General features: G+C 51.2%; 5 protein-coding genes across 10 annotated transcripts; 2 read left to right on the top strand and 3 right to left on the bottom strand.

Annotated features, from left to right (window-relative positions):
- Positions 1-409: 409 nt before the first annotated feature.
- On the bottom strand, positions 410-3,223 carry sostdc1a (sclerostin domain containing 1a). Its single transcript, XM_053843624.1, has 2 exons — positions 2,977-3,223; positions 410-1,102 (listed from the first exon to the last, which is right to left on the bottom strand). The coding sequence occupies exons 1-2, from the start codon at positions 3,176-3,178 to the stop codon at positions 672-674; spliced, it is 633 nt and encodes a 210-aa protein (XP_053699599.1). The 5' UTR covers positions 3,179-3,223; the 3' UTR covers positions 410-671.
- A 1,022-nt stretch (positions 3,224-4,245) lies between these two features.
- ankmy2a (ankyrin repeat and MYND domain containing 2a) lies at positions 4,246-9,091 on the bottom strand. The gene is made up of 10 exons (XM_053887104.1): positions 7,757-9,091; positions 7,484-7,548; positions 6,733-6,871; positions 6,573-6,671; positions 6,341-6,501; positions 6,061-6,275; positions 5,867-6,002; positions 5,673-5,801; positions 5,487-5,616; positions 4,246-5,419 (listed from the first exon to the last, which is right to left on the bottom strand). Exons 1-10 carry the CDS (start codon positions 7,821-7,823, stop codon positions 5,304-5,306), a joined length of 1,257 nt encoding a protein of 418 aa, XP_053743079.1. The 5' UTR covers positions 7,824-9,091; the 3' UTR covers positions 4,246-5,303.
- LOC128771612 (4F2 cell-surface antigen heavy chain-like) lies at positions 8,986-11,473 on the top strand. Its single transcript, XM_053887101.1, has 8 exons — positions 8,986-9,385; positions 9,576-9,766; positions 9,823-9,996; positions 10,063-10,160; positions 10,296-10,426; positions 10,490-10,802; positions 10,896-10,955; positions 11,048-11,473. The coding sequence occupies exons 1-8, from the start codon at positions 9,060-9,062 to the stop codon at positions 11,393-11,395; spliced, it is 1,641 nt and encodes a 546-aa protein (XP_053743076.1). The 5' UTR covers positions 8,986-9,059; the 3' UTR covers positions 11,396-11,473.
- A 263-nt stretch (positions 11,474-11,736) lies between these two features.
- On the top strand, positions 11,737-15,059 carry aldh5a1 (aldehyde dehydrogenase 5 family, member A1 (succinate-semialdehyde dehydrogenase)). The gene is made up of 10 exons (XM_053887103.1): positions 11,737-12,136; positions 12,828-12,911; positions 12,977-13,147; positions 13,220-13,336; positions 13,429-13,572; positions 13,638-13,781; positions 13,888-14,046; positions 14,107-14,270; positions 14,336-14,394; positions 14,553-15,059. Exons 1-10 carry the CDS (start codon positions 11,849-11,851, stop codon positions 14,759-14,761), a joined length of 1,539 nt encoding a protein of 512 aa, XP_053743078.1. The 5' UTR covers positions 11,737-11,848; the 3' UTR covers positions 14,762-15,059.
- kiaa0319 (KIAA0319 ortholog) lies at positions 14,001-19,296 on the bottom strand. 6 transcript variants are annotated; one of them, XM_053887098.1, is made up of 16 exons: positions 19,094-19,296; positions 18,457-18,652; positions 18,295-18,375; positions 17,607-18,232; positions 17,430-17,547; positions 17,209-17,280; positions 16,896-17,088; positions 16,690-16,838; positions 16,250-16,633; positions 16,028-16,187; positions 15,831-15,967; positions 15,644-15,766; positions 15,483-15,573; positions 15,331-15,422; positions 15,107-15,266; positions 14,001-14,722 (listed from the first exon to the last, which is right to left on the bottom strand). In XM_053887098.1, exons 3-15 carry the CDS (start codon positions 18,341-18,343, stop codon positions 15,115-15,117), a joined length of 2,346 nt encoding a protein of 781 aa, XP_053743073.1. In that variant the 5' UTR covers positions 18,344-18,375; positions 18,457-18,652; positions 19,094-19,296; the 3' UTR covers positions 14,001-14,722; positions 15,107-15,114. The 6 variants fall into 6 exon arrangements, with proteins under 6 accessions (XP_053743073.1, XP_053743070.1, XP_053743072.1 ...); XM_053887095.1 differs by having other exon boundaries at positions 19,063-19,296; XM_053887100.1 differs by lacking the exon at positions 18,457-18,652 and having other exon boundaries at positions 14,447-14,722; positions 16,250-16,388; positions 16,482-16,633; positions 19,094-19,292.
- Positions 19,297-19,393: the final 97 nt, after the last annotated feature.

The following is a 19,393-nucleotide window of genomic DNA, read 5'->3' on the forward strand; positions in this document are numbered from 1 at the left end:
CTGTACATATTTTAACTTTACGATTTGAGCAGCCACTCGCTTCAGCGTTTCGCTTCTTGTTTTTAGTCGATTCTAAATTATCAGATGCGTCTGAGTGCTTGTGTTTTGCTCATTAAATTCAATTCGAACATTTATCACTCATGGTCATGAGATTCAGACCCTCACATTTTTGCATGACTGAAGTTGACATTCTGTCGGTTCTATTGCATATATTTGATTTGGGTTTGACAATATAACTTTTTTTTTCCATTTATTCCCCATCACTCTAAACCCTGTTCCACTTCCAGCCTTGGTTCCACAGTGGACCTCATCAGTCCATCTCCTCACACTCATGTTTTCTGTCAGGAAAAACTTCACAACTTGCCATAAAAAGTGATGTTTATTTCATGACGTTGTTACAATCGTCACTCATGCTGGTCATAATGTTTCTGTAAAATATATTACATTATACCTCATTTATCTGGTAGAAATGTACACACGTCGCTGTATTCACATATTTACAGAGGAGCTGTGGTGGTCCTGGTGTTGGTGGTTCTGGAGGCGGTCCGAACCCTGGGCCCGGTCCCGCCCCTCGTCTGTTCACATTATCAGAATCCTCAGCAGAGCTCGAGGGTGTCCAGTCCTGCCCTCAGAGTCAGTCCTCCTGTGGGCCGGCTGCGAGGGTTCAGGGCTCAGGGCTCGGCGTCGTGCCAGTTGGCGCTCAGCTGCTTCTTCCCTGACCTCCTCTTGGACGTGTGCGTGCGCAGCAGCAGCGGCGACAGCGACGTCTCCTCGTGCGCCGACTCGTTCTGCTGCCGGGAGTAGCGCTTGCACTTGCAGGAGGTGACCACAGTGATCTTGTAGGTGCGGGTGCTGCCGTCCTGGCACTGCAGCTGGATCCGCTGCGTCCTGGTCTTGTCGTTGACGCAGCGCCACTCGCTGCCGCCGCCGCGACGGCCCCAGAACTTTTTCCCGTGAGTGCCACCGATCCAGTTCTGTAGCATCTGAGCCGGGAGACACTCGCCAGCGCAGACCAGCTCCTTGACCGGGTTGATGCTGGTGCAGTGGCCGTCGGAGATGTACTTGGTGGAGCGCAGCTCCCTGCAGCCGATCTGAGTCCGCTCTGAAAGACAAACCACTTCTTCTTAAGACTCGACTAACCTGCGGCGCTCTGCTCACTAAAGGTCAAAGGTCACCACAGCTGGAACCAACACACATTTATGGATGGTACCATGGTTTCTATTGTGTGTTCAACTTTGCCAGAACTAACTGAATCTGAGCGTCTCTTCCAAAACAGAGGTGCAGGTGCAGTCATGGAGAAAAATAATCTAAAGCAAAATAAAGGTTTTAATCTTGAACTTTTTTTTATATTCAAGATTCTTACACTCAAAACTCTAAATGTTTGACCCTGATTTAGTTCCATTCTATCAACCAGCGCAGAGACTGTGTTTAGTCAAATTTGATTTAGTGTTCGAGAGGGCATCTGTGATCCAGTCGAGTCAGTCACGCTCCTACTGAAATATGTCTAACTCAAAACAGGTGGCACACAAAACATCAGCATCAAATGTTCCTTCAGTTCAGACGGCACCGGAATGCATCATCCTTGACGCGTCTCCCTGACTGGTGATGCTTCTTCAGCAGGTTCATTCCCACCGTGACCGACGTCTCTACAAGAGAATCAGCAGCAGCGCGACACTTTGACGACATGAGGGTTTTCAATCCTCTGTGACATGAATATTCTCATTTTAATGATGTGGAAGGTGAGTGTGAGGAGGGGGTCTTTCTGGAACAGGACGGAGAAGATGCTTCTCCTGAGCATCAACCAGTGACACTGGTGTTCTCATCTGCATCCCATCCATCATTGAACTCCAACTATATTGATCATAACAGCTGTTCATAGTCTCCGTTTTCCAGGAAAAAACAACCCAGAAAAATTGAGCTTGAAATCTTGGTTGGTCACGGAAACAAGATATTTGAGGTGGTGCTTTCAATTTGTGTTGAATTTGATTTTATGTAAACTGGATGGTTTTAGAGAGATTTGGGGTCACAGAAAATGACCCAGCGGGTCGGACTTGGCCCACAGGCCTTCAGTTTGACTCACCAGAACCAAGAAAGTCCACCTTATTCTTGAAAGCGTATTCAGTCTTGACCCATCCGAAAAACGCATTTCGTTGGGTTGAAAACTGAAGTTCTAAGACGAAATATTGCAGTTTGAAATTTAAAATAACTGAGAGAGGATTCTGTAAATGAATGGTCCAGCACTGGTCTGAGGTTCATTCGTTCCCACATGAACTGAACCAGAGGAAGCAGAGGATGACACCAGGACCTGCTGCTTCGGCCCCACTGAGACTCGCACCCATGTTCACGCCCTCTGCTCTCTTGCAGTCTGGAACACACGCTGGAAAACTAGTTTACTCTGCGTCAGAAACAAACACTGGACTGCTCTTGTTTTGGTTTCCAGTGTCTCAGACAGTCGCTGCAGAACATCAAATCAAGAGTCAAGTCAGCTTCCTGCAGATCAGGTGCTTCTTATTGATAGTAATTTACTTTCTTGATGACAGCATTTTAACTTCAAATATATAGCTGATTTTCTTTTCTTGCTAAACAAATGTAATGTGTATGTAATGTCTGGAGGTCAGTTTTATCATATTTTTGCACATTTTAAATCTGTTCTTCTAACAAGAGACTTGATAAACACATTATCTGTGAGCTGGAAATCAACTTTTTTTAACGTTTCATTTCATTTTTAAAACGTGAACTTTTTAATTTTATTGTACGTTCCATCCACACTAAAATAGGTGAAGAACTGAACAATAACAATAAAGTTGTCAAGGACAAGATAAATAAACAGTGAATAAATACAAGGTTTCATGTTTGAAAGTTCATTTCGCAATAATAATTTAAACTACACTGTCACTCAACTCACTATGTGTTTCGCTTAACATGGTTCACCCTTGACCTCTTCACTTCCCTCCCGAGTTCTCTCCCTCCACTCACCGCCTCGGTCGTGCGCTTGCCCGGCTGCTGCTCTGCCGCCGGTCCGGGCTCGGTTGAGAGACACGTTACTCTGCGGTTCCGGTACCGTCGTGCTAACGTGAGACAAGAGAAGCTCCGTGGCGTCGTTCTTGAAGCTGAGAGAGTTCCGGAGCAGCAGACACAGCAGGACCAGAGTCCGGTGGTGCGGGAGGTTCCGGTGCATGATGCTCGGAGTAGATCCGGTCTGGGATGATGCCTGTGCTGGAGGTGTCGCTGAAACTGCGGGGAGGTTCGGCCTCCTCACGGGTTTATAGCCGGGACCGCCTCCAGCGCTGGCAGCTGCTCAGGTACGGTTCTGTAGGTCCAACACGCCCACCGGTCTTTTATTTTGAAGAGAGGATGATGAGAGAACGGGAACTTTATTTTGAAAAAAAACAAAAAAACAAAAAAACACCTTATCCCTTCACACGTTTCTGCTCCGTACATTTCCATTATTAGTTGTGTCGATAGTCGTAGCATCATGGATGAAATTCACAGTATGTCACAGATGAAATTACTAAAAATGTATTTAAAAATATTAGAACTTAAAAAAATATTTTTTTTTATTTATGTGTGTGTGTGTGTGTGTGTGTGTGTGTGTGTGTGTGTGTGTGTGTGTGTGTGTGTGTGTGTGTGTGTGTGTGTGTGTGTGTGTGTGTGTTTTCAAACAACAATTTATCTAAGGACCTTGATCGACGGTGATGGGATTATCGTTAATCCATCGTTTGTAGTTTCAGTTTCTGTTTTGGACCCTAATCTCGTTGCTTCGAATGAAAAGAACAATCTGTCACTTCCATCGTCTTTAACATAATTGATATCGTTGTTTCCGCACTACTCAAGCAGATATCTACTATTTACATACATTTAAAACGGCAATGATTATTGCAAGGGAACTACTTTCAAACGGCGAAAAAGAAACAGAAATTATTAAAAGTTAAACATGAGAAATTGTTGCGTAGACATTAGTAGATAAGAACTTTAGAACCATGATTTAAAATTAGTCCATTAAATCAGTGGGAATAGCCTTAAAATTGTATTTAAATGTGTATAAAAAAAACTTTAAATGGGGACATTATTGCAGTTGTCCCCGATTATTCCAATTAACTGACAATATGAGAGTAAAATTAACCACATAGACTACAAACACGTGAATTTTATTGAATTAAATGGACACACAAATCTGTTTTATTTTCTCCAGACTTGGGAGTAGCTGATCCTCTTCTGACACACGAGCAGATTCAACAAGGGAGAGAAGCCATCTTCAGCCAGATTAAAAGTAGAGTGAGCAGCTCAGCAGGTGAACTTTAGAACCAGGTACCTTCTTTGTGGTGAATGTTTGTTCATGTCTCTTCACTTCCGAGCAACAAGAAAAGACTGTTTGCTCTTCAGTCGTCAGGCCGACAGCAGCCTGAAAAGACGGAGGAAGCAGAGAAGACCAGTCGCCCCCAAGCCTCATGGGAAAGCACAGGTGGGTGTGTGAGCAGGACACGACCCCACGCTGTGGTGCAGGTGGGGCCGTGACCACAAAGACTCCAACAACTGGAACAAAGCCAGCATAGGCCAGTCGCCACGGCAACGGTCTGTCAAGTTTCTCCTCTCACAAAAGATGAGTTTCTTTTCACGCCAGTTTTTTGTCAAAATTTATTCATGGATCTTTTCTAGGAGGTCAGGACTCCCCCCACGTCACCTTTGACCCCAAACACAGCAACCAAAATAAGCACAAAAAAATTAAATAATGAATAAATACACAATTTAAATAAAAGACATGAACTAGAGGGATTTAAAAAGGAAATGTTGAATTATGTTTTATAGAATAGAATAATAGAAATGGAGGGGTATAAATGAGGCAATGAAAAAGACATTTACAAATAAAATTAAATCTGGAGGAAAGAAACAAATGAAAAGAGGGAAATTGTGAAGCTTGTGCGCCCCTTGATCAAATGTGGTAAAATCACCCCCTCTGCTGGACACTTGCTTTACCGCAGTGACGTCAGCCGTTGGTACTATGCCTCAGGTTAAATGACACATTTATTCAGTGGGTTCAAACATGACTGAACTGTTTAAACAAGAGACGGTAAAAAAAAGATTTTTGGTCGTTATCGCTCCAGACGGTCAGAAGGTGGCGCCACCACTCTCACGCTTCAGTTTAAGGCAGAGACACGTCCCAACATAATGTTCAGCGCTGCACAGAGACAGACAGAAGAGAGACGTCTGATCCTCGTGGACTGAGTCGGACCAAAGGCAAGTTCCGTCTGGACCGCGTGGACCGTGGTGGCTGGGTGTGACAATCAGGCGTCCGCAATCCTTGATCAGTTTCCGGCTGCGATGGCAGCAGAGTTGGGCGTTTCAGCGGCGACGTCCTGGCAGTTGTCCACAGAGAGATCCTGAAGCGCGTCGGCGGCCTGCTGCAGTGACGAGCTCTCCTCTGGACCAGACACCACACTCTGAACATTTCATATTCTTATCACAGAGTTGAAGAGTTGAGAACTGACCTGGGCTCTGCGGCGCCCCCAGCTGGGCCGCCTCGGCCTCCTGCTTCTCGCGCTGCTCCTGCAGCTTCTTGCAGACTTTCTTGTGAGTGAACCAGTGAAGCTTCTGACAGGTCTGGTCACAGTAGATCACCTGGAGGAGCAGAGGAGGTGACGCCAGGCTCCTCTCACTTGCTGTGTCTGTCTCACCATTTTACAGAGCGAACACCTCTTCGCCGCTCCCTTCTCACCACATGTGGTGCAGAACTCGGCGTCCATGAAGCCGACCTGACCGGTGATGGCCTGGGTCAGCACCGACAGGGCCGTGGGGTCGTTGCCCTGCGACAGAACACGATGAGGGGACGTCAGGTGATGCTGGTCACATGACTGGGGAGGTCACTCACAATCTCCACGGGGGCGATGCTGCGGACCAGCTGCTGCAGCAGCGTGGCGTCACAGTACGGGAACTTGCGGATGCACTCGCGAACAAACTTCTCCTGAGCCACGGGGAAGCCGTCGCTGTCACGGCCCTTGAGCAAACTGAGGAAGGAAGCCGACAGTTATGATCCGGCGAGTGCCCTCCCGCGTCTCCACCGACCTCTTGATGAGCCCGTCCAGCTGGTCCTCACGGTCCTTCAGGAAGGACGCACACTTCCCCAGCACGCAGCTGATGAAGTGCATCTTCATGGCGAGGACCTCGTTCATGTCCTGCTGCTTGATGCACTTCTCGCTGATCAGCTCCATCACGCGCCGACACTTGTTCAGAGCCTCCACCTCGGCCAGGAGGGGGTTCTCCTGCACCAGCATCACCATCTGGACACCACACACACGTGTTGGAGAGCGAACTGGGACACGCTTCAGGTGTTGCATTTGAGCACCTTGACAGGGTTGAGGCTGGTGCTCATGATGATCTTGTGCAGGGGCCCGGCCAGTTTCGGGGGCAGTTTGGGCTCCTTCTCCAGGCCTTGGGGCTTGGTGTAATACTCCAGTCGGGCCCGAGAAAAGAAGTTGTTAATGACGGTGACGCAGTCGTGCTGACCTGGCGAGAAGGAGAGATACACTGAGTCGGAGAGGAAACTCATCGAGGAACCATCAGGTCTGATTTGGTACCGACAAACGCAGCCATCTGAGCTGCCGTCCTGCCGACCGAGTTGACCACGTCAGTTTCTGCTCCGGCGTCCAACATCATCCACGTGATGTCAGTCTTCCCTGCAACAGGCGCACGTTAGACTCAACCGTTGCTGGGTCCAGTCTGGGTCCCCTGTCTCACCTGACAGGCCGGCGAACATCAGCGCCGTGTAGCCGTGCTCATGCTGGTTACAGTTGACGTCGGCTCCGTGCTGCAGCAGCAGGCGACACATCTCCGCTTTCCCCTTGTAAGCCGCGTGCATGAGGGGAGTCATCCCGTACTGAAGAAGGCAGCAGAGACAGGTGAGGGCACTGACGACAACAACACTTACAAGTTTGATATTTGCAGCTACAGATCACTACTATAAATCAAATGAACTCCTCCTCATCATCATGGAACATCAAGTCAGTCTCAACATCGACCACTGATGTAACAACCTTTAAGTCCCCTCCTCAGGCTCCGGCACCTGCTGCTGACAGATCAATGAAAGAGGTGCGAGAAAAGACAGGGGGGCGACATGAAGGACCCTCTTCACAGAGCCCACTCGTCCTGCACATGACACTTCACCCACAACTCATCACCATCACACGCACCGCTGACTGTTCTGTCTAACTCTTTGCCTCTCAGGTCTTCTGTGTATCACTGATATTTTTTGACTTATTTAGACCATGAAAAGATATTTGTATAAATTGTTGAAGCAAATGTAAGACATGGAACTCGGGAGATGTGGGGAAAGAGATGTTGCAGGAAAATAAAAGTCATCTTAAATCTGATCATTCAGAAGACCACACACCACCGGTCCCCTGCTCTTCTCTGGGCTGTTGGTGTAGAGAAACAACCCACAGCACGGCCTCACAATGACAGTGTCATTTCACAGTGACAGTGTCATTACCTCGTCCAGACAGTTAACGCGAACATCCTTACAGCCCAGCAGCCTGGAAGCTTCTTGAACATTTCCTGGGGTTGAAGACAAAACACGAGTGAGCAACAAAACAACACGCACAAATGTTGCAATTCGTTTGAGCAAAATCAACAGTAAGTTGACCGAACAAATAAAAAAATCATCAGAATTGTTTAAATAGTGCAGAATTTTAAAGTGTATTCTATAGCTGCAGCGCTTAACTGCTAACTGGCTATTGAATGGGGATTAGCAAAGGAGACTTACCTGCAGTTATGACCTCAAAAAGCTCCTTTTCGCTGGGTGACAAGTCTCCTTTCTTGCAGGTCGACATGATAGGAGTTCAGAGTTCAGGATAGATCCACGCTCAGTTGGCTGACCCTCAGCTTTGACGTGGTTTTCAGCAGTGCTGTGCAGACGCTGCTGACATGAGGGCTAGCTCAACAGCACCAGGCTAGGACAGTTCCACTACGACCACAACACGGGGGTGCACTGATTTATTTTAACTTAATGCTGTCTAACTTTAAAATATTATAAACAAATAGAAGTCTGTTGTTGTTTTAGTGGCAGCGTTCCTGATATGGTTGTTGATTAAATCGATATGTTGTCCTTTATAACAGACTCGCTACAGATCTGTCCCTCCCCGCTCTGCCATCAAGATAGTCCGCTCCGCACGCTTATTGAGACGAATTATTTTGGTTTATAAACCCAAAGTTTTTTATGAAATACTATTTTTTTACGTCGCAACATTGACTCGTCAATGTTAATGAAACTCGAAATGTAAGGTTTAACGAAGGTTTCTCGGTTTGCACTGTTTAAATGAATCATTACCGGTATATACGAATTAACTGGAACTGTGAAGATATCTATTATCATGTTGATATTCCCCAGTCAGAGTGAGTTCATCTGATGTGTGTTTATTTCTGAGGTTAGTATAAGTGCTGTGCCTCACGTAATGCCGAGTTTAGGGCTCGCTGAGTCAGAATGCCACTTCCTCTTCTGATGAGTCAGCAGATGTCTGCTGGCCCTCAGCTGGTGTCAGCAGTTTTTCTGTCCTTTCTGGGACTCGCTCATTAATTCATCGAATGTTCATGTCCGAAAACAACGAATAAAGACCGTAATCGCGGCGTCCTCCCGACAGAAGAAGCTGTCGACCGTTGCCATGACAACATCAGAACGATGATGCGCAAGTGGAGGGAGAAAACAGGAGTGAGCCGGTTAATGGTGCGTTCAAGTCTACTGGATTAGCTCGGAAAAAAACTATATCTCAGGCGATGAGGGGGGGAACCGTTGGGTTAAAATAAAAGTGTCTAATTTGTGTTTAATTCGTTTTTACAACTTGGCACGACACATGGCAATATCCCAAGTTCATACCTGAAATAAGCAACCCGTTTATGATCGAGGAGAACTAGCTTTCCGGGCATGAATTGGAGGCTGAGCAGGGATGCACAATGTTCTGACTGCCCTTGAACGCACCATCCACAGCCCCTCTCCTCCCCACTCGCATCAGCCACCATTGTCTCTCAGACTCTCGAGTACTCAGCACATCTCTCACATCCTGTCACGCGAGATGAGCGCGGAGGAGACCAACGTGGAGCTCCAGGAGCCCGCCGACGCAGGCGCTCCGCAGAGGGATGGAGTCGAGCCCCGGCAGGTCGCCGCGGATGCTGACGCCACCGAGGCCGACGTGAGCGAGGCGGACCTGGACCAAGAGGAGCAGGAGAAGCAGCCGATGACCGGCGGGGAGAGCCGGACCGAGGACGCTGCTCCAGTCGCGGCCGGCGTTGAGATGGAGAAGAACGGAGCCGTGAAGCTCAAGATGCCAGAAGAGATGGAGGAGGTGAAGTTCACCGGCCTGAGCAAGGAAGAGCTGCTGAAGGTGGCGGGCACGCCCTGGTGAGCACGCGCACTCTCTCGCTCTGAAGCCGCGCTCTACTGCGGTCAGTCACCAGCCTGTTCGCCAAAGCAGCTACGTTATGTGCAGCTAATCCAAATGTGCTTCTGATGTTGGATTGATCTAATCTAATCTAATCTGATCAAATCTAATGAAATGCATGGACTCCCACTCACCTCGGCGTCTCCTCAGCTGGGTTCGGACCCGCTGGGCTCTGCTGGTGGTCTTCTGGCTGGGCTGGCTGGGGATGCTGGTGGGAGCCGTCCTCATCATCCTGCAGGCTCCACGCTGCAAGGACCTCCCTGCCACCAGCTGGTGGAACGAAGGGCCGCTCTACCAGATCGGAGACGTGAGGGCGTTCAGCGAGAAGGGCAACCTGAAGGGTGAGTGACCTCCGACTATGGTGACCAGCTGCTTCTAACCACCCTCAGGTCCTCAGGTGTGCAGGAGAGGATCCAACAACTGTCGCAGCTGAAGGTCAAAGGGCTGGTGCTCGGCCCGATCCACGTGGCCCCGCCGGATGATGTCATGGGTCTGAGCTTCGAGGACGTGTCCGACAGTGCTGGAAACCTGGAGCAGTTCAAGAGTCTCATCCAGGCGGCGCATAAGAAAGGTCAGGACCAGCCACGGAGAGAGATGCTTTCTTTGAGTGGTCTGACTGTGTTCTGTTTCTGGTCAGGTATTTCTGTGGTTCTGGATCTGACTCCAAACTACCAGGGATCATCAGGACCCTGGTTCTCCAACGACTCTGTGACAAACGTGGCTGAGAGACTGAAGGTGACTGGCCAGTTGTGGTGCGTCCTGTTCAGTGTAACGTGGGCGTCACTTGTGGGGTCAAGCTTCTGAGCCTGACCTTGACTTGGTGCAGACAGCCGGGGGCGATGTTTGTCTCAGTCTTGTGTGCGTCTGCAGTCGGCGCTGGTGTTCTGGCTGAACGAGGGCGTGGATGGCGTGCAGCTGTCAGGAGTGGAGCATGTGTCCACTGCGGTGCCATTGTTGTGGACCGACATCCGAGCCATCCTTCAGAACCGCACTGACAAGCGGTAAGATCCCTGGCTAGCTGGGACTCTAACGGTTTCTGAGAAAGCATCTGGATCCTCCTGCAGAGTCCTGATCGGCGTCACCGACCGGAGCTGGGCCGAGCAGGTGTCCGACCTGCTCACCTCCTCTGGTGTCGACCTGCTGTTGTCAGCAGTCCTTCAGCCCATTAGGGACGCCACGCAGGCAGCCCAGTCCATTACAAGCTTGTCCTCCTCCCAGAATCAGTCCCAGCTAGCCTGGAGCCTGGGCGGGCCTCGCGACGGGCACCTGGTGTCTCTAGTGAGCTCCTCTCTGGTCCGGCTGTACCAGCTGATGCTCTTCACACTGCCTGGGACTCCTGTCTTCAAATATGGAGATGAGATCGGCCTGGTGGACCAGGTGAGGTTTCCATGGAGACTGTTGCTACATACTAAGCTAACAAAATGTCAAGAAAATATTTTTGTTCTCACCTAATTTTTGGATTTGTTAAAGGGCACAAAGTTTCCCAGAATGCTTTGGGACTCTGACAGTGAGCTGAATGGAACATTGCAGGTAACAAAAAGACTATTTATAAATAGAATATTTCCTATTTGAAATTGAAGCAGGAGAGACTAAAGAAGCGATCGTCACCTGCGTGTCTGCAGGGAGAACGAGAGGAGCGACTGTCTCTGCGCTCTTTTTTCCGCGACCTGAGCGAACTCCGTGGAAAAGAACGCTCCCTGCTCTTCGGAAACTTTGCGCTGCTGTTCAACTCCACAACGGCGCTGGCGTACGTCCGTGTGTGGGACCAGAACACCCGCTACGTGGCTGCCTTCAACTGGGATGACGACGCGGTGGTGCTGCAGCTGCAGGGGCCTCTACTGCCCCCGCAGGCGAGCGTCGTCGTCGCGACCAACGCCACCTTGCTGCCGGCGGAGTCGCCAGTGGACCTGGGGAGTCTCCAGCTGGGCCCCGGGCAGGCCGCGCTCCTCAAGTTTCCCTACAGCGGCTAGAGCACAACAGTGGTAGCTTTGTGTCGTGAACAAAAACATATAGAAAATGTGTTGATTCAAATAAAGAAATGCAGCTTGGTGGACTCTTGCTTCTTGTATATGGCACCTCAGCTCCTCAGCCAGCAGGGGAGTTTGGCACAACCCCGCAGTCGGGACTTGTATTCAGCCGGAAACGGTTGACTCTGAGGCTGTAATCGGATGAGAGAGTACAGTGCTGAGGCCAGAGACTGAGCTTGGTTTCGGCTCTGCTTCACATTCAGAAACAAGCTCTGACTGAGCCGAGGTCGGTCAACGACTCTTGAAATGTACGCATCGGTGATTTGGAGCAGAAGGAAGCGCACTTTGTTATGGTGCCGAGTCACGTGACTCAGAACTGGTTCCAACCGACAGGCGGCAGCTGATCGCCGGGAGCAGGCTCCTCTCACTCGGCTGCAGCCCCGCTCTCTCCCCGGTATGTCCTCACTCTGCGTGCTGGGGACTCGCAGCTTCCTCCGGCAGGTCTTCCCCGGCCTGTCCGCCACCATGCTCCGGAGCTACAGCCTCGGTGTCCCCGCTCCGCTGCTGCGGACTCAGGGCTACTGGGACGGCCGCTGGGTCTCCGCAGCCTCGGCGTTCCCAGTCCTGGACCCGGCCACTGGCCAGGAGCTCGCTCGGGTGTCCGACTGTGGTGCGGCGGAGGCCAAACAAGCCGTGGACGCCGCGTACAGAGCGTTCCACTCGTGGAAGCAGACCACGGCTAAGGTATGGAGCATGTGGAGCTCGTCAACGATCTCCATTGACAAACCAGTCAAATTAACGCTGAAGCCAGCGTCCTCTCCATTAGCTGGTAGTAAAGATTTATGACCATACTATCTTCGTCTAAGCGATGGACTGAAGTTAAAGTGAGCCGAATTGTAGAACACCGAGTCTTATTAATATTTGCTTAGGCAGATTGTGTTCAACATGTGAGGAACATGTGTTATTTATGAAAAAGATAAATCTTCAATGTAGTCTGGAGCACCCTCTTTCTCCGCTGCAGGTGCAACGTTGAGTAGTCGCGTGACACCAAGTGCTTTATTAAACATTTTAGATTTATTTAATTTATTCTTATAGTAAGCCATGTAAATAAAGATGGGTTTTCATTTTTTTCGTTAAATGTGACGATCCTTTCTTTTACTCTAATGAGCAACATAGCCATTCAATGCTAACGGCTTTTTGCAGGGTTTTTTGTTTGTTATGTCATAAAATACAAATCTCATGACCTGTTTTTAATACTGCGTGGTGATAAGGTTGATACTGAGGTTGGTAGACCTAAGCTAATCTTTTATGATGGTGGTTAAAAGTTAACATTTAGTGAGCGCTGTTGTGATGTGAAGTGAACCTTGGGTTGTTTGCTGAATAACTGTTGTAGTGGTGTAATAACTGTCAACAATAGGCTGTCTTGTTGTGGCAGGAGCGCAGCGTCCTGCTCAGGAAGTGGTTCGATCTCATGAACGTGCACAAAGAAGACCTGGCTCGACTGGTCACCTTTGAGAGTGTGAGTGCAGCCGTGGAGACAGCGCCGTCGGAGGTGATGGTTCAATGTTGTGTGCGCTTTTTCAGGGGAAGCCTCTGCAGGAGGCGCGGGGAGAAATCGCCTACTCGGCGTCCTTCCTCGAGTGGTTTTCTGAGGAGGCGCGGCGAGTGTATGGAGACGTCGTCCCCTCGGCTGCCAAAGACCGAAGGATCTTCCTGCTGAAGCAGCCTGTGGGCGTGGCCTCCATCATCACCCCGGTGCGTCCAGCATCTCCACCCGGTGCAGCCCTGTGGTGCGTGGTCTCACTTCCGTCTGATAACTCCCTGCAGTGGAACTTCCCGAGCGCCATGATCACCAGGAAGATCGGAGCAGCTCTGGCTGCCGGCTGCACGGTGGTGATCAAGCCAGCTGAGGACACCCCGCTGTCAGCGCTGGCCCTGGCTGAGGTCCGAGCGGCACCGTTACTCTTTAACTCTCAGTAACAGTCTGGAGTCTCGGTGTCCAAGTCTGAGTTGGAAATCATTGAATGTGGTTGCAGTTGGCGGAGCAGGCAGGAATCCCAGCGGGCGTGGTCAACGTGGTTCCCTGCTCCCGAGAGAAAACCCCCGCGGTGGGCAACGTTCTCTGCACCGACCCCCTGGTGGCCAAAATCTCCTTCACCGGCTCCACTGCCACCGGCAAGGTGGGATTCGCACTCGCGCATCACTGCGCGAGAACGATTGTTGACTTCCTCGCTCCCCGGCGCAGCTGCTGCTCAGACTTGCTGCCGACACAGTGAAGAAGGCGTCCATGGAGCTCGGAGGCCACGCTGCCTTCATCGTGTTCGACAGCGCGGACGTGGAGCGCGCGGTGGGCGGAGCCATGGCCTCCAAATTCAGGAACTCTGGACAGGTGGGTTGTGTCTGAAGCCCAGTTTTAATGTGGCGCTTGTTCGATGATGTAAGAGGTTTGAAATGTGTTTGTCCCGCTCTGATGATGTCACTCACGCTCCCTGCAGACGTGTGTCTGTTCCAACCGCTTCCTGGTGCAGAGTTCCATCTACGACACCTTCATGGAGAAACTGGCTCAGAAGATGGACAACGAGCTACGTCTGGGTCACGGTTCCGAACCCGACACCACCCAGGGGCCGCTGATCAACACCAGAGCCGCAGAGAAGGTCGGTGACGCTGTGGTTCCGGTGGACTCACCGCTGAGCAGGGCTGTGCTTGACCTGCAGGTGGCGCACCAGATCTCTGATGCCGTCGCTCACGGGGCGAAGGTTCTGAGAGGCGGGAAGCGGCTGCACGGCTCCTTCATGGAGCCGACCCTGCTGGCGGACGTGACTGCCGACATGCTGTGTATGAAGGAGGAAACGTTCGGGCCGCTGGTTCCCGTCGTCAGGTCGGTACCGGTTCTGTAGTCGCTCGTCATGTGACCCGCCCTCACTGCCCATCTCCTGCCGGCAGGTTCGACACAGAGGAGGAAGCAGTGGCCATCGCCAACGCCTCCAACGTGGGACTGGCAGGTGAGTGAAGGGGGGAATCATGTGGGAAAAAGGGTTTGTTGAAGGAGAACCACAAAACAGGAAGTGTTGGAGTCGGAGTCATTTTAATGCTGCGCTCTTCTCAAGCGTGCACCAACCAGGAAGTGGGACTGAGTGTCTCAGACCACCTTCTTCTGCAGGTTACTTCTACTCACAGGACGTGGGGCAGATCTGGAGAGTGGCAGAAGCCTTGGAGGTGGGCATCGTGGGGGTGAACGAGGGTCTGCTGTCCTGCCCCGAGGCCACCTTCGGGGGAGTAAAGCAGTCGGGTTTGGGTCGCGAGGGCTCCAAGTACGGCATCGAGGAATATCTGGAGGTGAAGTACATGTGTCTGGGGGCGCTCAACTGACAAGGTCACCGCGTCGGGCCGAGCAAGGAGTAACATAGTGACATGATCGTGACTGTCCTGCAGGGGTCGCTGCTGTGCCGAATAATGCGTTATAAGTCTTAAATAACAAAGTGAAGTGAATATACATTATGATTAATGTTTGCAGCGTGCCAATAATTTCGGTCATTTTTATCATCTTTTGTTTTGTATAGAAAAAACATGAGGGTATTTTTCTAAAACTGAGTCTTGACTCTGACTCTTGTTGTGATGCAGTAGATGAATGTTCCTGATCTCAGAAACCCATTAAAGTGGAACTGAACCTCTGGTGTGTGTGTGTTTTGTCCCGACTATTACCACATGACCTACCATGAATATCATCCGAAAGCGTTGCCGTTGCGGGCAGCACTGATGCGGTTCCGGGTGCGGGCAGGTCGGTCTCGGCTGAAGATGGCGTCCTGGTCACTGTCCAGCTCCGACTCCGACATCATCAGGCTGGAGTTGTGCTCCGTGCTGCGGTGTTTGATACCTGGCGAGACCAGAGCGTGATCAGCCTGTGGTGCTGTGAAGTTGTACAATAGAACTTGACTCACTGAATTTGGGTCTCAGCTCGACCCGCTCCTGCTCGTCCATGTTGTCCAGAACCGTGTAGCGAGTTTTCCTCCTCGCTTTGCTCTGTCGACTCCTGAAACACCCAGAGGTCAGAGGTCGCGTGGCCTTGCAGAGGCTGGACCGCAGGACTGACCTCCTACAGCAACAGAACAAGGTCCAGCCGACACACAGGATCACAACCACGACCACAAAGCTGGTCACAATGACGTAAAGGACCCTCCACTCTGACAGAAAAGAGCTTGTCAGAAACAGTCATCTGAAAACATCTGATCCTAGAACCAGGTCGGTCTTCACCACAGTTGCTCTCGCCATCACCCAGGTAGCGGCGGATCGGGTTCTGGGTCCAGAAGGGGTCACAGGAGCACTCTTTGGTGACTGGATCACACTGACCTCGGCCAGAGCAGCCCAGGAAACACACTGCGGAGTCAAGAGCACAAAATGTTAACGTGAGAGACTGGACCCACATTGGTTCAGGACTCACCCACTGTGTCCACTCTCAGAACTCTGAAGAGCAGGAAGTGGCTCTTCTCTTTCAGCAGCTGGTTCCTCAACAGACGCACAAGACTGGAGCTGGACATTGGACCTGACGGGCCTCGCACCCAGAACCTGAGCACAGAGCTACACACAGAGGTCACCAACAGCCTGACCGGCGGCACGCTGCAGTGCAGGTTCTGGTACCTGAGGTGAGAATGGCCCTGCAGAGACCGGACCTGGACGTCCGAGTCCAGGATGTGGATCAAAGCAGCCAGCTGCCGCACGACCGTGTTCCTCTGAACAACACTGATCTGAGAGACTGGAACCAGCATCTCCAGCTCCACCTGCTCACCCGCACCAGGTTCTGTGGAGATGAACAGTTCCAGACTGTGGTTCTAGTTCATGGACGGTGGCTGTGGTTCATACCTGGCTGGACCTCCACAGTGGCGGTGCTGCTGCTGGAGCGGCCCTGAGCGTCCGTCACTCTCAGCTGGAACAGGTAGGTCCCCTCCACCAGGTTAGCCAGGTACAGAGCCGAGGAGGAGTCTGACTCATACAGGACGTCCTGCACGTGAGGAGGGGGGGTAGGAAGTGACACCTCCCTAACTGTCTCCCAAGACTCATGACTCAAGTGAGTTTCGGTGTGCGTTTCACTGACCCCGGCCGCCGGACTCTGACCGTCTCGGACCCACAGGAAGGTGAGCTGCGTCTGGTCGCCGTCCGTCACTGAGCCACGCAGCACCAGAGAGTTGTTGGGCAGCGTCAGCGTGTGGCTGCCGCTCGCGTGCGCCACGGGAGGGAGCATCTTGGCTGTGGGAGGAAGACAGCGTCAGAGTTGTCACGGTGATGTCGCAGGCGAATCCTACCCTGCTGGATCCTGACAGTCAGCACGCCGCTGTCTGTCGCCCCCTCCTGGTCGCTCACGGTCAGTCTGAAGGTGTAACGTCCCACCCTCAGTCCAGTCGCCGTGGCGACCGCCTGATCCGAACCATCCATCTTTAACCCTGGTGGTCCACTGAAACAGCACAAACATTATGACCACGCGGGAGTACACAAGCATGACATCAGTTACCTGACGAAGTCCCAGCGATAGCGGACGATGCCGTGGTCGTCGGTGCTGCCGCTGCCATCGAGCAACAAGCTGTCCACCGGAGGAACCAGAGTCCTGTCTGGACCCACAACCGCCACGGGCCCCTGGTTTGGCTCTCCGGGTCTGGTGGCCGGAGCAGGGGAGGGGGAGGAAGAGTGGGGCATCATCACTGTGGCTGTGAAGAGGTGAGTCCAGTTCAGATTCTGACCTGATGGTCGGCACAACAGCAGCACGGACTCTGGCCCGGGACCACTGCAGCCAACTGGACCTGTGTGTCAATGGGCTCAGTGCTCACCTGTTGTTGGCCCAGTTGTTGGCTCTGCTGGTCCACTGAGGTGTCCCATTGACACAGTCCGAGGAGGATCTGCTGAAGATTAGAAACGTTGTTTACGTTTCCTGCAACCTGCATGTGGTTCTGATGGACCTGTGATCGTGGTTCTAATGGACTATTGACTGTAATTCTGATGGACCTCTGCATGACTGTGGTGAACCTGTGTGTGGTTGAGTTTACCGTACCCGGTGGTGGTGTATCTGGTGGTTCTGTTGGGGTGTCGCTGGTCCAGAGCCGTGTGTTTGTGGCAGAGCTGGTGCGGTTGTTGACGTCAGTCATTAGTTGCAGTGACAGTAATGTGGTCTGCAAACAAATAAGTGGATGTTTGAGGATGAAGGGATAAAACGTTCTGTCGGACTCACAGTTCTGTTGGCAGCAGGGTCAGAGGGTGTCGTGGTTCGGTCCACATCCTGGACAGTTGTGTCGTGGTTCAGGTCCAGGGTGCTCTCTGTTGGGCCCACGCTCACCTCTGACTGGTTGAACTCTTCGGTTCTGTTGGTCACTGCTAACTGGCTAAAGAATGCCTGTTCCAGCGCGTCTCCTTTAGCCCCTCCTCTCTGCTCTGGGCTCTCATCCAAGTAGTCCACCGGCTCTGAGAAGTCTCGTCCATCAAAGAGCGCCAAGTGCTTGAGTGCCTCCAGGTTCTCAGAGGAGGACCGAGAGTGAGTCCGCCAGCCGTACGGCTCTCCGTGCACCAGGGACTCCAGCATCAGGGTCTTGGGTGAGGCCCGGCGCAGGAAGACCAGGACCGAGTCGGCCCCGGGTCTCTCATGAGGTCGACAGGTCTCCACCTGCTGGCAGCGGAGGATATAACAGTGACCCTCGAACAGCCACGCTAGGTCATAGCCGGGCAGGTCGCAGCACGCCGCCACACACTGTGGCATCGAAGACACCCCGGGCACCCGCAGGATCCCGCCACTCGCCACTGCTGGAGACACCACTGCCTCTGAGAAGGTCGCCCCTTGCCAGCATTGAGATGCCACTGCAGCTGCAACACATCATTTCCTCCATTATAGACGCTCACAGCGCCCCCTGGTGGTGTGCTCTAACCTTCCAGTGTCGGCAGAAGCAGCAGCAGAATGTTCGTCCACATCATCATGAAAACTCATGAACTCACATCTTCACCAACTCCTGTGTCACCATGGCAACAAAAAGAGAAATCAATAACTCACTTCAGTAGTGCAAGTAGGTTTGACAAGAAGATGAACGAACCAAATCCAACATGAGCTTTTCTACTCTCAGTTTCAGCACCGGACAGCTCCGCCCGCCGCAGCTCGGCCTTCAACGCACCTCTGTGGAGTGTGTAGTGCTCGCAAGGAACATCACGTTTATTTATGTCAGTAAACCGTTGCAGATGTTCATTAATGCGTTGACAAGCGTCACAATAAACGTTGCTGTCGGAGTTCACCTGGAAAACAGACCAACGACACTTCGATCCAACTGTTGCCTATTTAAAACGTTTTTTCACTTATACAAAAACAAGAACTTCTTTTAAACTATGGTATCATTTGAACACACGACAAAAGCATCTTTCTTCAATTCGGCGTTGTTTATAAATCGTAATTCTTAATAATTCTTGCTACATTTGGAATTTTTTCTGCCACGAGTTTGCTAACGCTAGCTAACAACTTAGCCACTGCTGGGGAAACTGAGAAACAATGTACAAATGCAGATTTGACTTTGAAAATAACGGTGTTCATTGGTTATAATTTTATAAAAGAAATACTTGAGATTCAGAGCGACACCTAAAATGCGTGTTTTTCCATGGTATCTGCAACGTGTGACGTAGAAAAGAGAGTAGGTCGAGCATCAACACACCGTCATCTTCGTGATGCCAGCTGCAGCTCACCTGCCGCTTCTCCTCCGTTCTCATGGTTCTCCTCTGGTACTACATGGTCCCCGTCGCAAGTCCAGTTCCGCCTGGTTCGATGAAGGTACGAGTCAAGTTCGCCGTTAACATGCAACATCCGGTCACGACTGCAGCCGCTGTTTTAATCAGGAGGGATTTAACCGCGAGCGAGCCGCAATTTAGCGGAGATTTGACGCAGCATCTACAGAAACCTGAAATCAATCTGTTTCCAATAGATTTAACGTCAAACGTATGAAAAGAGCTAAACAAACAAAATCTTTATTCTGAAGGCAAAACATT

Source organism: Synchiropus splendidus, chromosome 15 (assembly GCF_027744825.2).
Source record: "Synchiropus splendidus isolate RoL2022-P1 chromosome 15, RoL_Sspl_1.0, whole genome shotgun sequence".
NCBI lineage: Eukaryota > Metazoa > Chordata > Actinopteri > Syngnathiformes > Callionymidae > Synchiropus > Synchiropus splendidus.

What these genes read in the sequence shown, in the direction of transcription:
- ankmy2a (XM_053887104.1), bottom strand. Translation starts at nt 7,823, where the DNA reads ATGTCGACCTGCAAGAAAGGAGACTTGTCACCCAGCGAAAAGGAGCTT. An exon ending in CCAGCCTCAACCCTGTCAAG is followed by an intron (nt 6,276 to 6,340) that starts GTGCTCAAATGC and finishes TGTGGTGTCCAG; the next exon opens with ATGGTGATGCTGGTGCAGGA. An exon ending in GCATCGCCCCCGTGGAGATT is followed by an intron (nt 5,802 to 5,866) that starts GTGAGTGACCTC and finishes GTTCTGTCGCAG; the next exon opens with GGCAACGACCCCACGGCCCT.
- LOC128771612 (XM_053887101.1), top strand. Translation starts at nt 9,060, where the DNA reads ATGAGCGCGGAGGAGACCAACGTGGAGCTCCAGGAGCCCGCCGACGCA. An exon ending in AAGGTGGCGGGCACGCCCTG is followed by an intron (nt 9,386 to 9,575) that starts GTGAGCACGCGC and finishes GCGTCTCCTCAG; the next exon opens with CTGGGTTCGGACCCGCTGGG. An exon ending in ACGTGGCTGAGAGACTGAAG is followed by an intron (nt 10,161 to 10,295) that starts GTGACTGGCCAG and finishes GTGCGTCTGCAG; the next exon opens with TCGGCGCTGGTGTTCTGGCT.
- aldh5a1 (XM_053887103.1), top strand. Translation starts at nt 11,849, where the DNA reads ATGTCCTCACTCTGCGTGCTGGGGACTCGCAGCTTCCTCCGGCAGGTC. An exon ending in GGAAGCAGACCACGGCTAAG is followed by an intron (nt 12,137 to 12,827) that starts GTATGGAGCATG and finishes TTGTTGTGGCAG; the next exon opens with GAGCGCAGCGTCCTGCTCAG. An exon ending in TGGCCTCCATCATCACCCCG is followed by an intron (nt 13,148 to 13,219) that starts GTGCGTCCAGCA and finishes AACTCCCTGCAG; the next exon opens with TGGAACTTCCCGAGCGCCAT.
- sostdc1a (XM_053843624.1), bottom strand. Translation starts at nt 3,178, where the DNA reads ATGCACCGGAACCTCCCGCACCACCGGACTCTGGTCCTGCTGTGTCTG. An exon ending in GCAAGCGCACGACCGAGGCG is followed by an intron (nt 1,103 to 2,976) that starts GTGAGTGGAGGG and finishes TTTGTCTTTCAG; the next exon opens with AGCGGACTCAGATCGGCTGC.
- kiaa0319 (XM_053887098.1), bottom strand. Translation starts at nt 18,343, where the DNA reads ATGATGATGTGGACGAACATTCTGCTGCTGCTTCTGCCGACACTGGAA. An exon ending in ACCCTGCTGCCAACAGAACT is followed by an intron (nt 17,548 to 17,606) that starts GTGAGTCCGACA and finishes ATTTGTTTGCAG; the next exon opens with ACCACATTACTGTCACTGCA. An exon ending in CACTGTGGAGGTCCAGCCAG is followed by an intron (nt 16,188 to 16,249) that starts GTATGAACCACA and finishes TCATCTCCACAG; the next exon opens with AACCTGGTGCGGGTGAGCAG.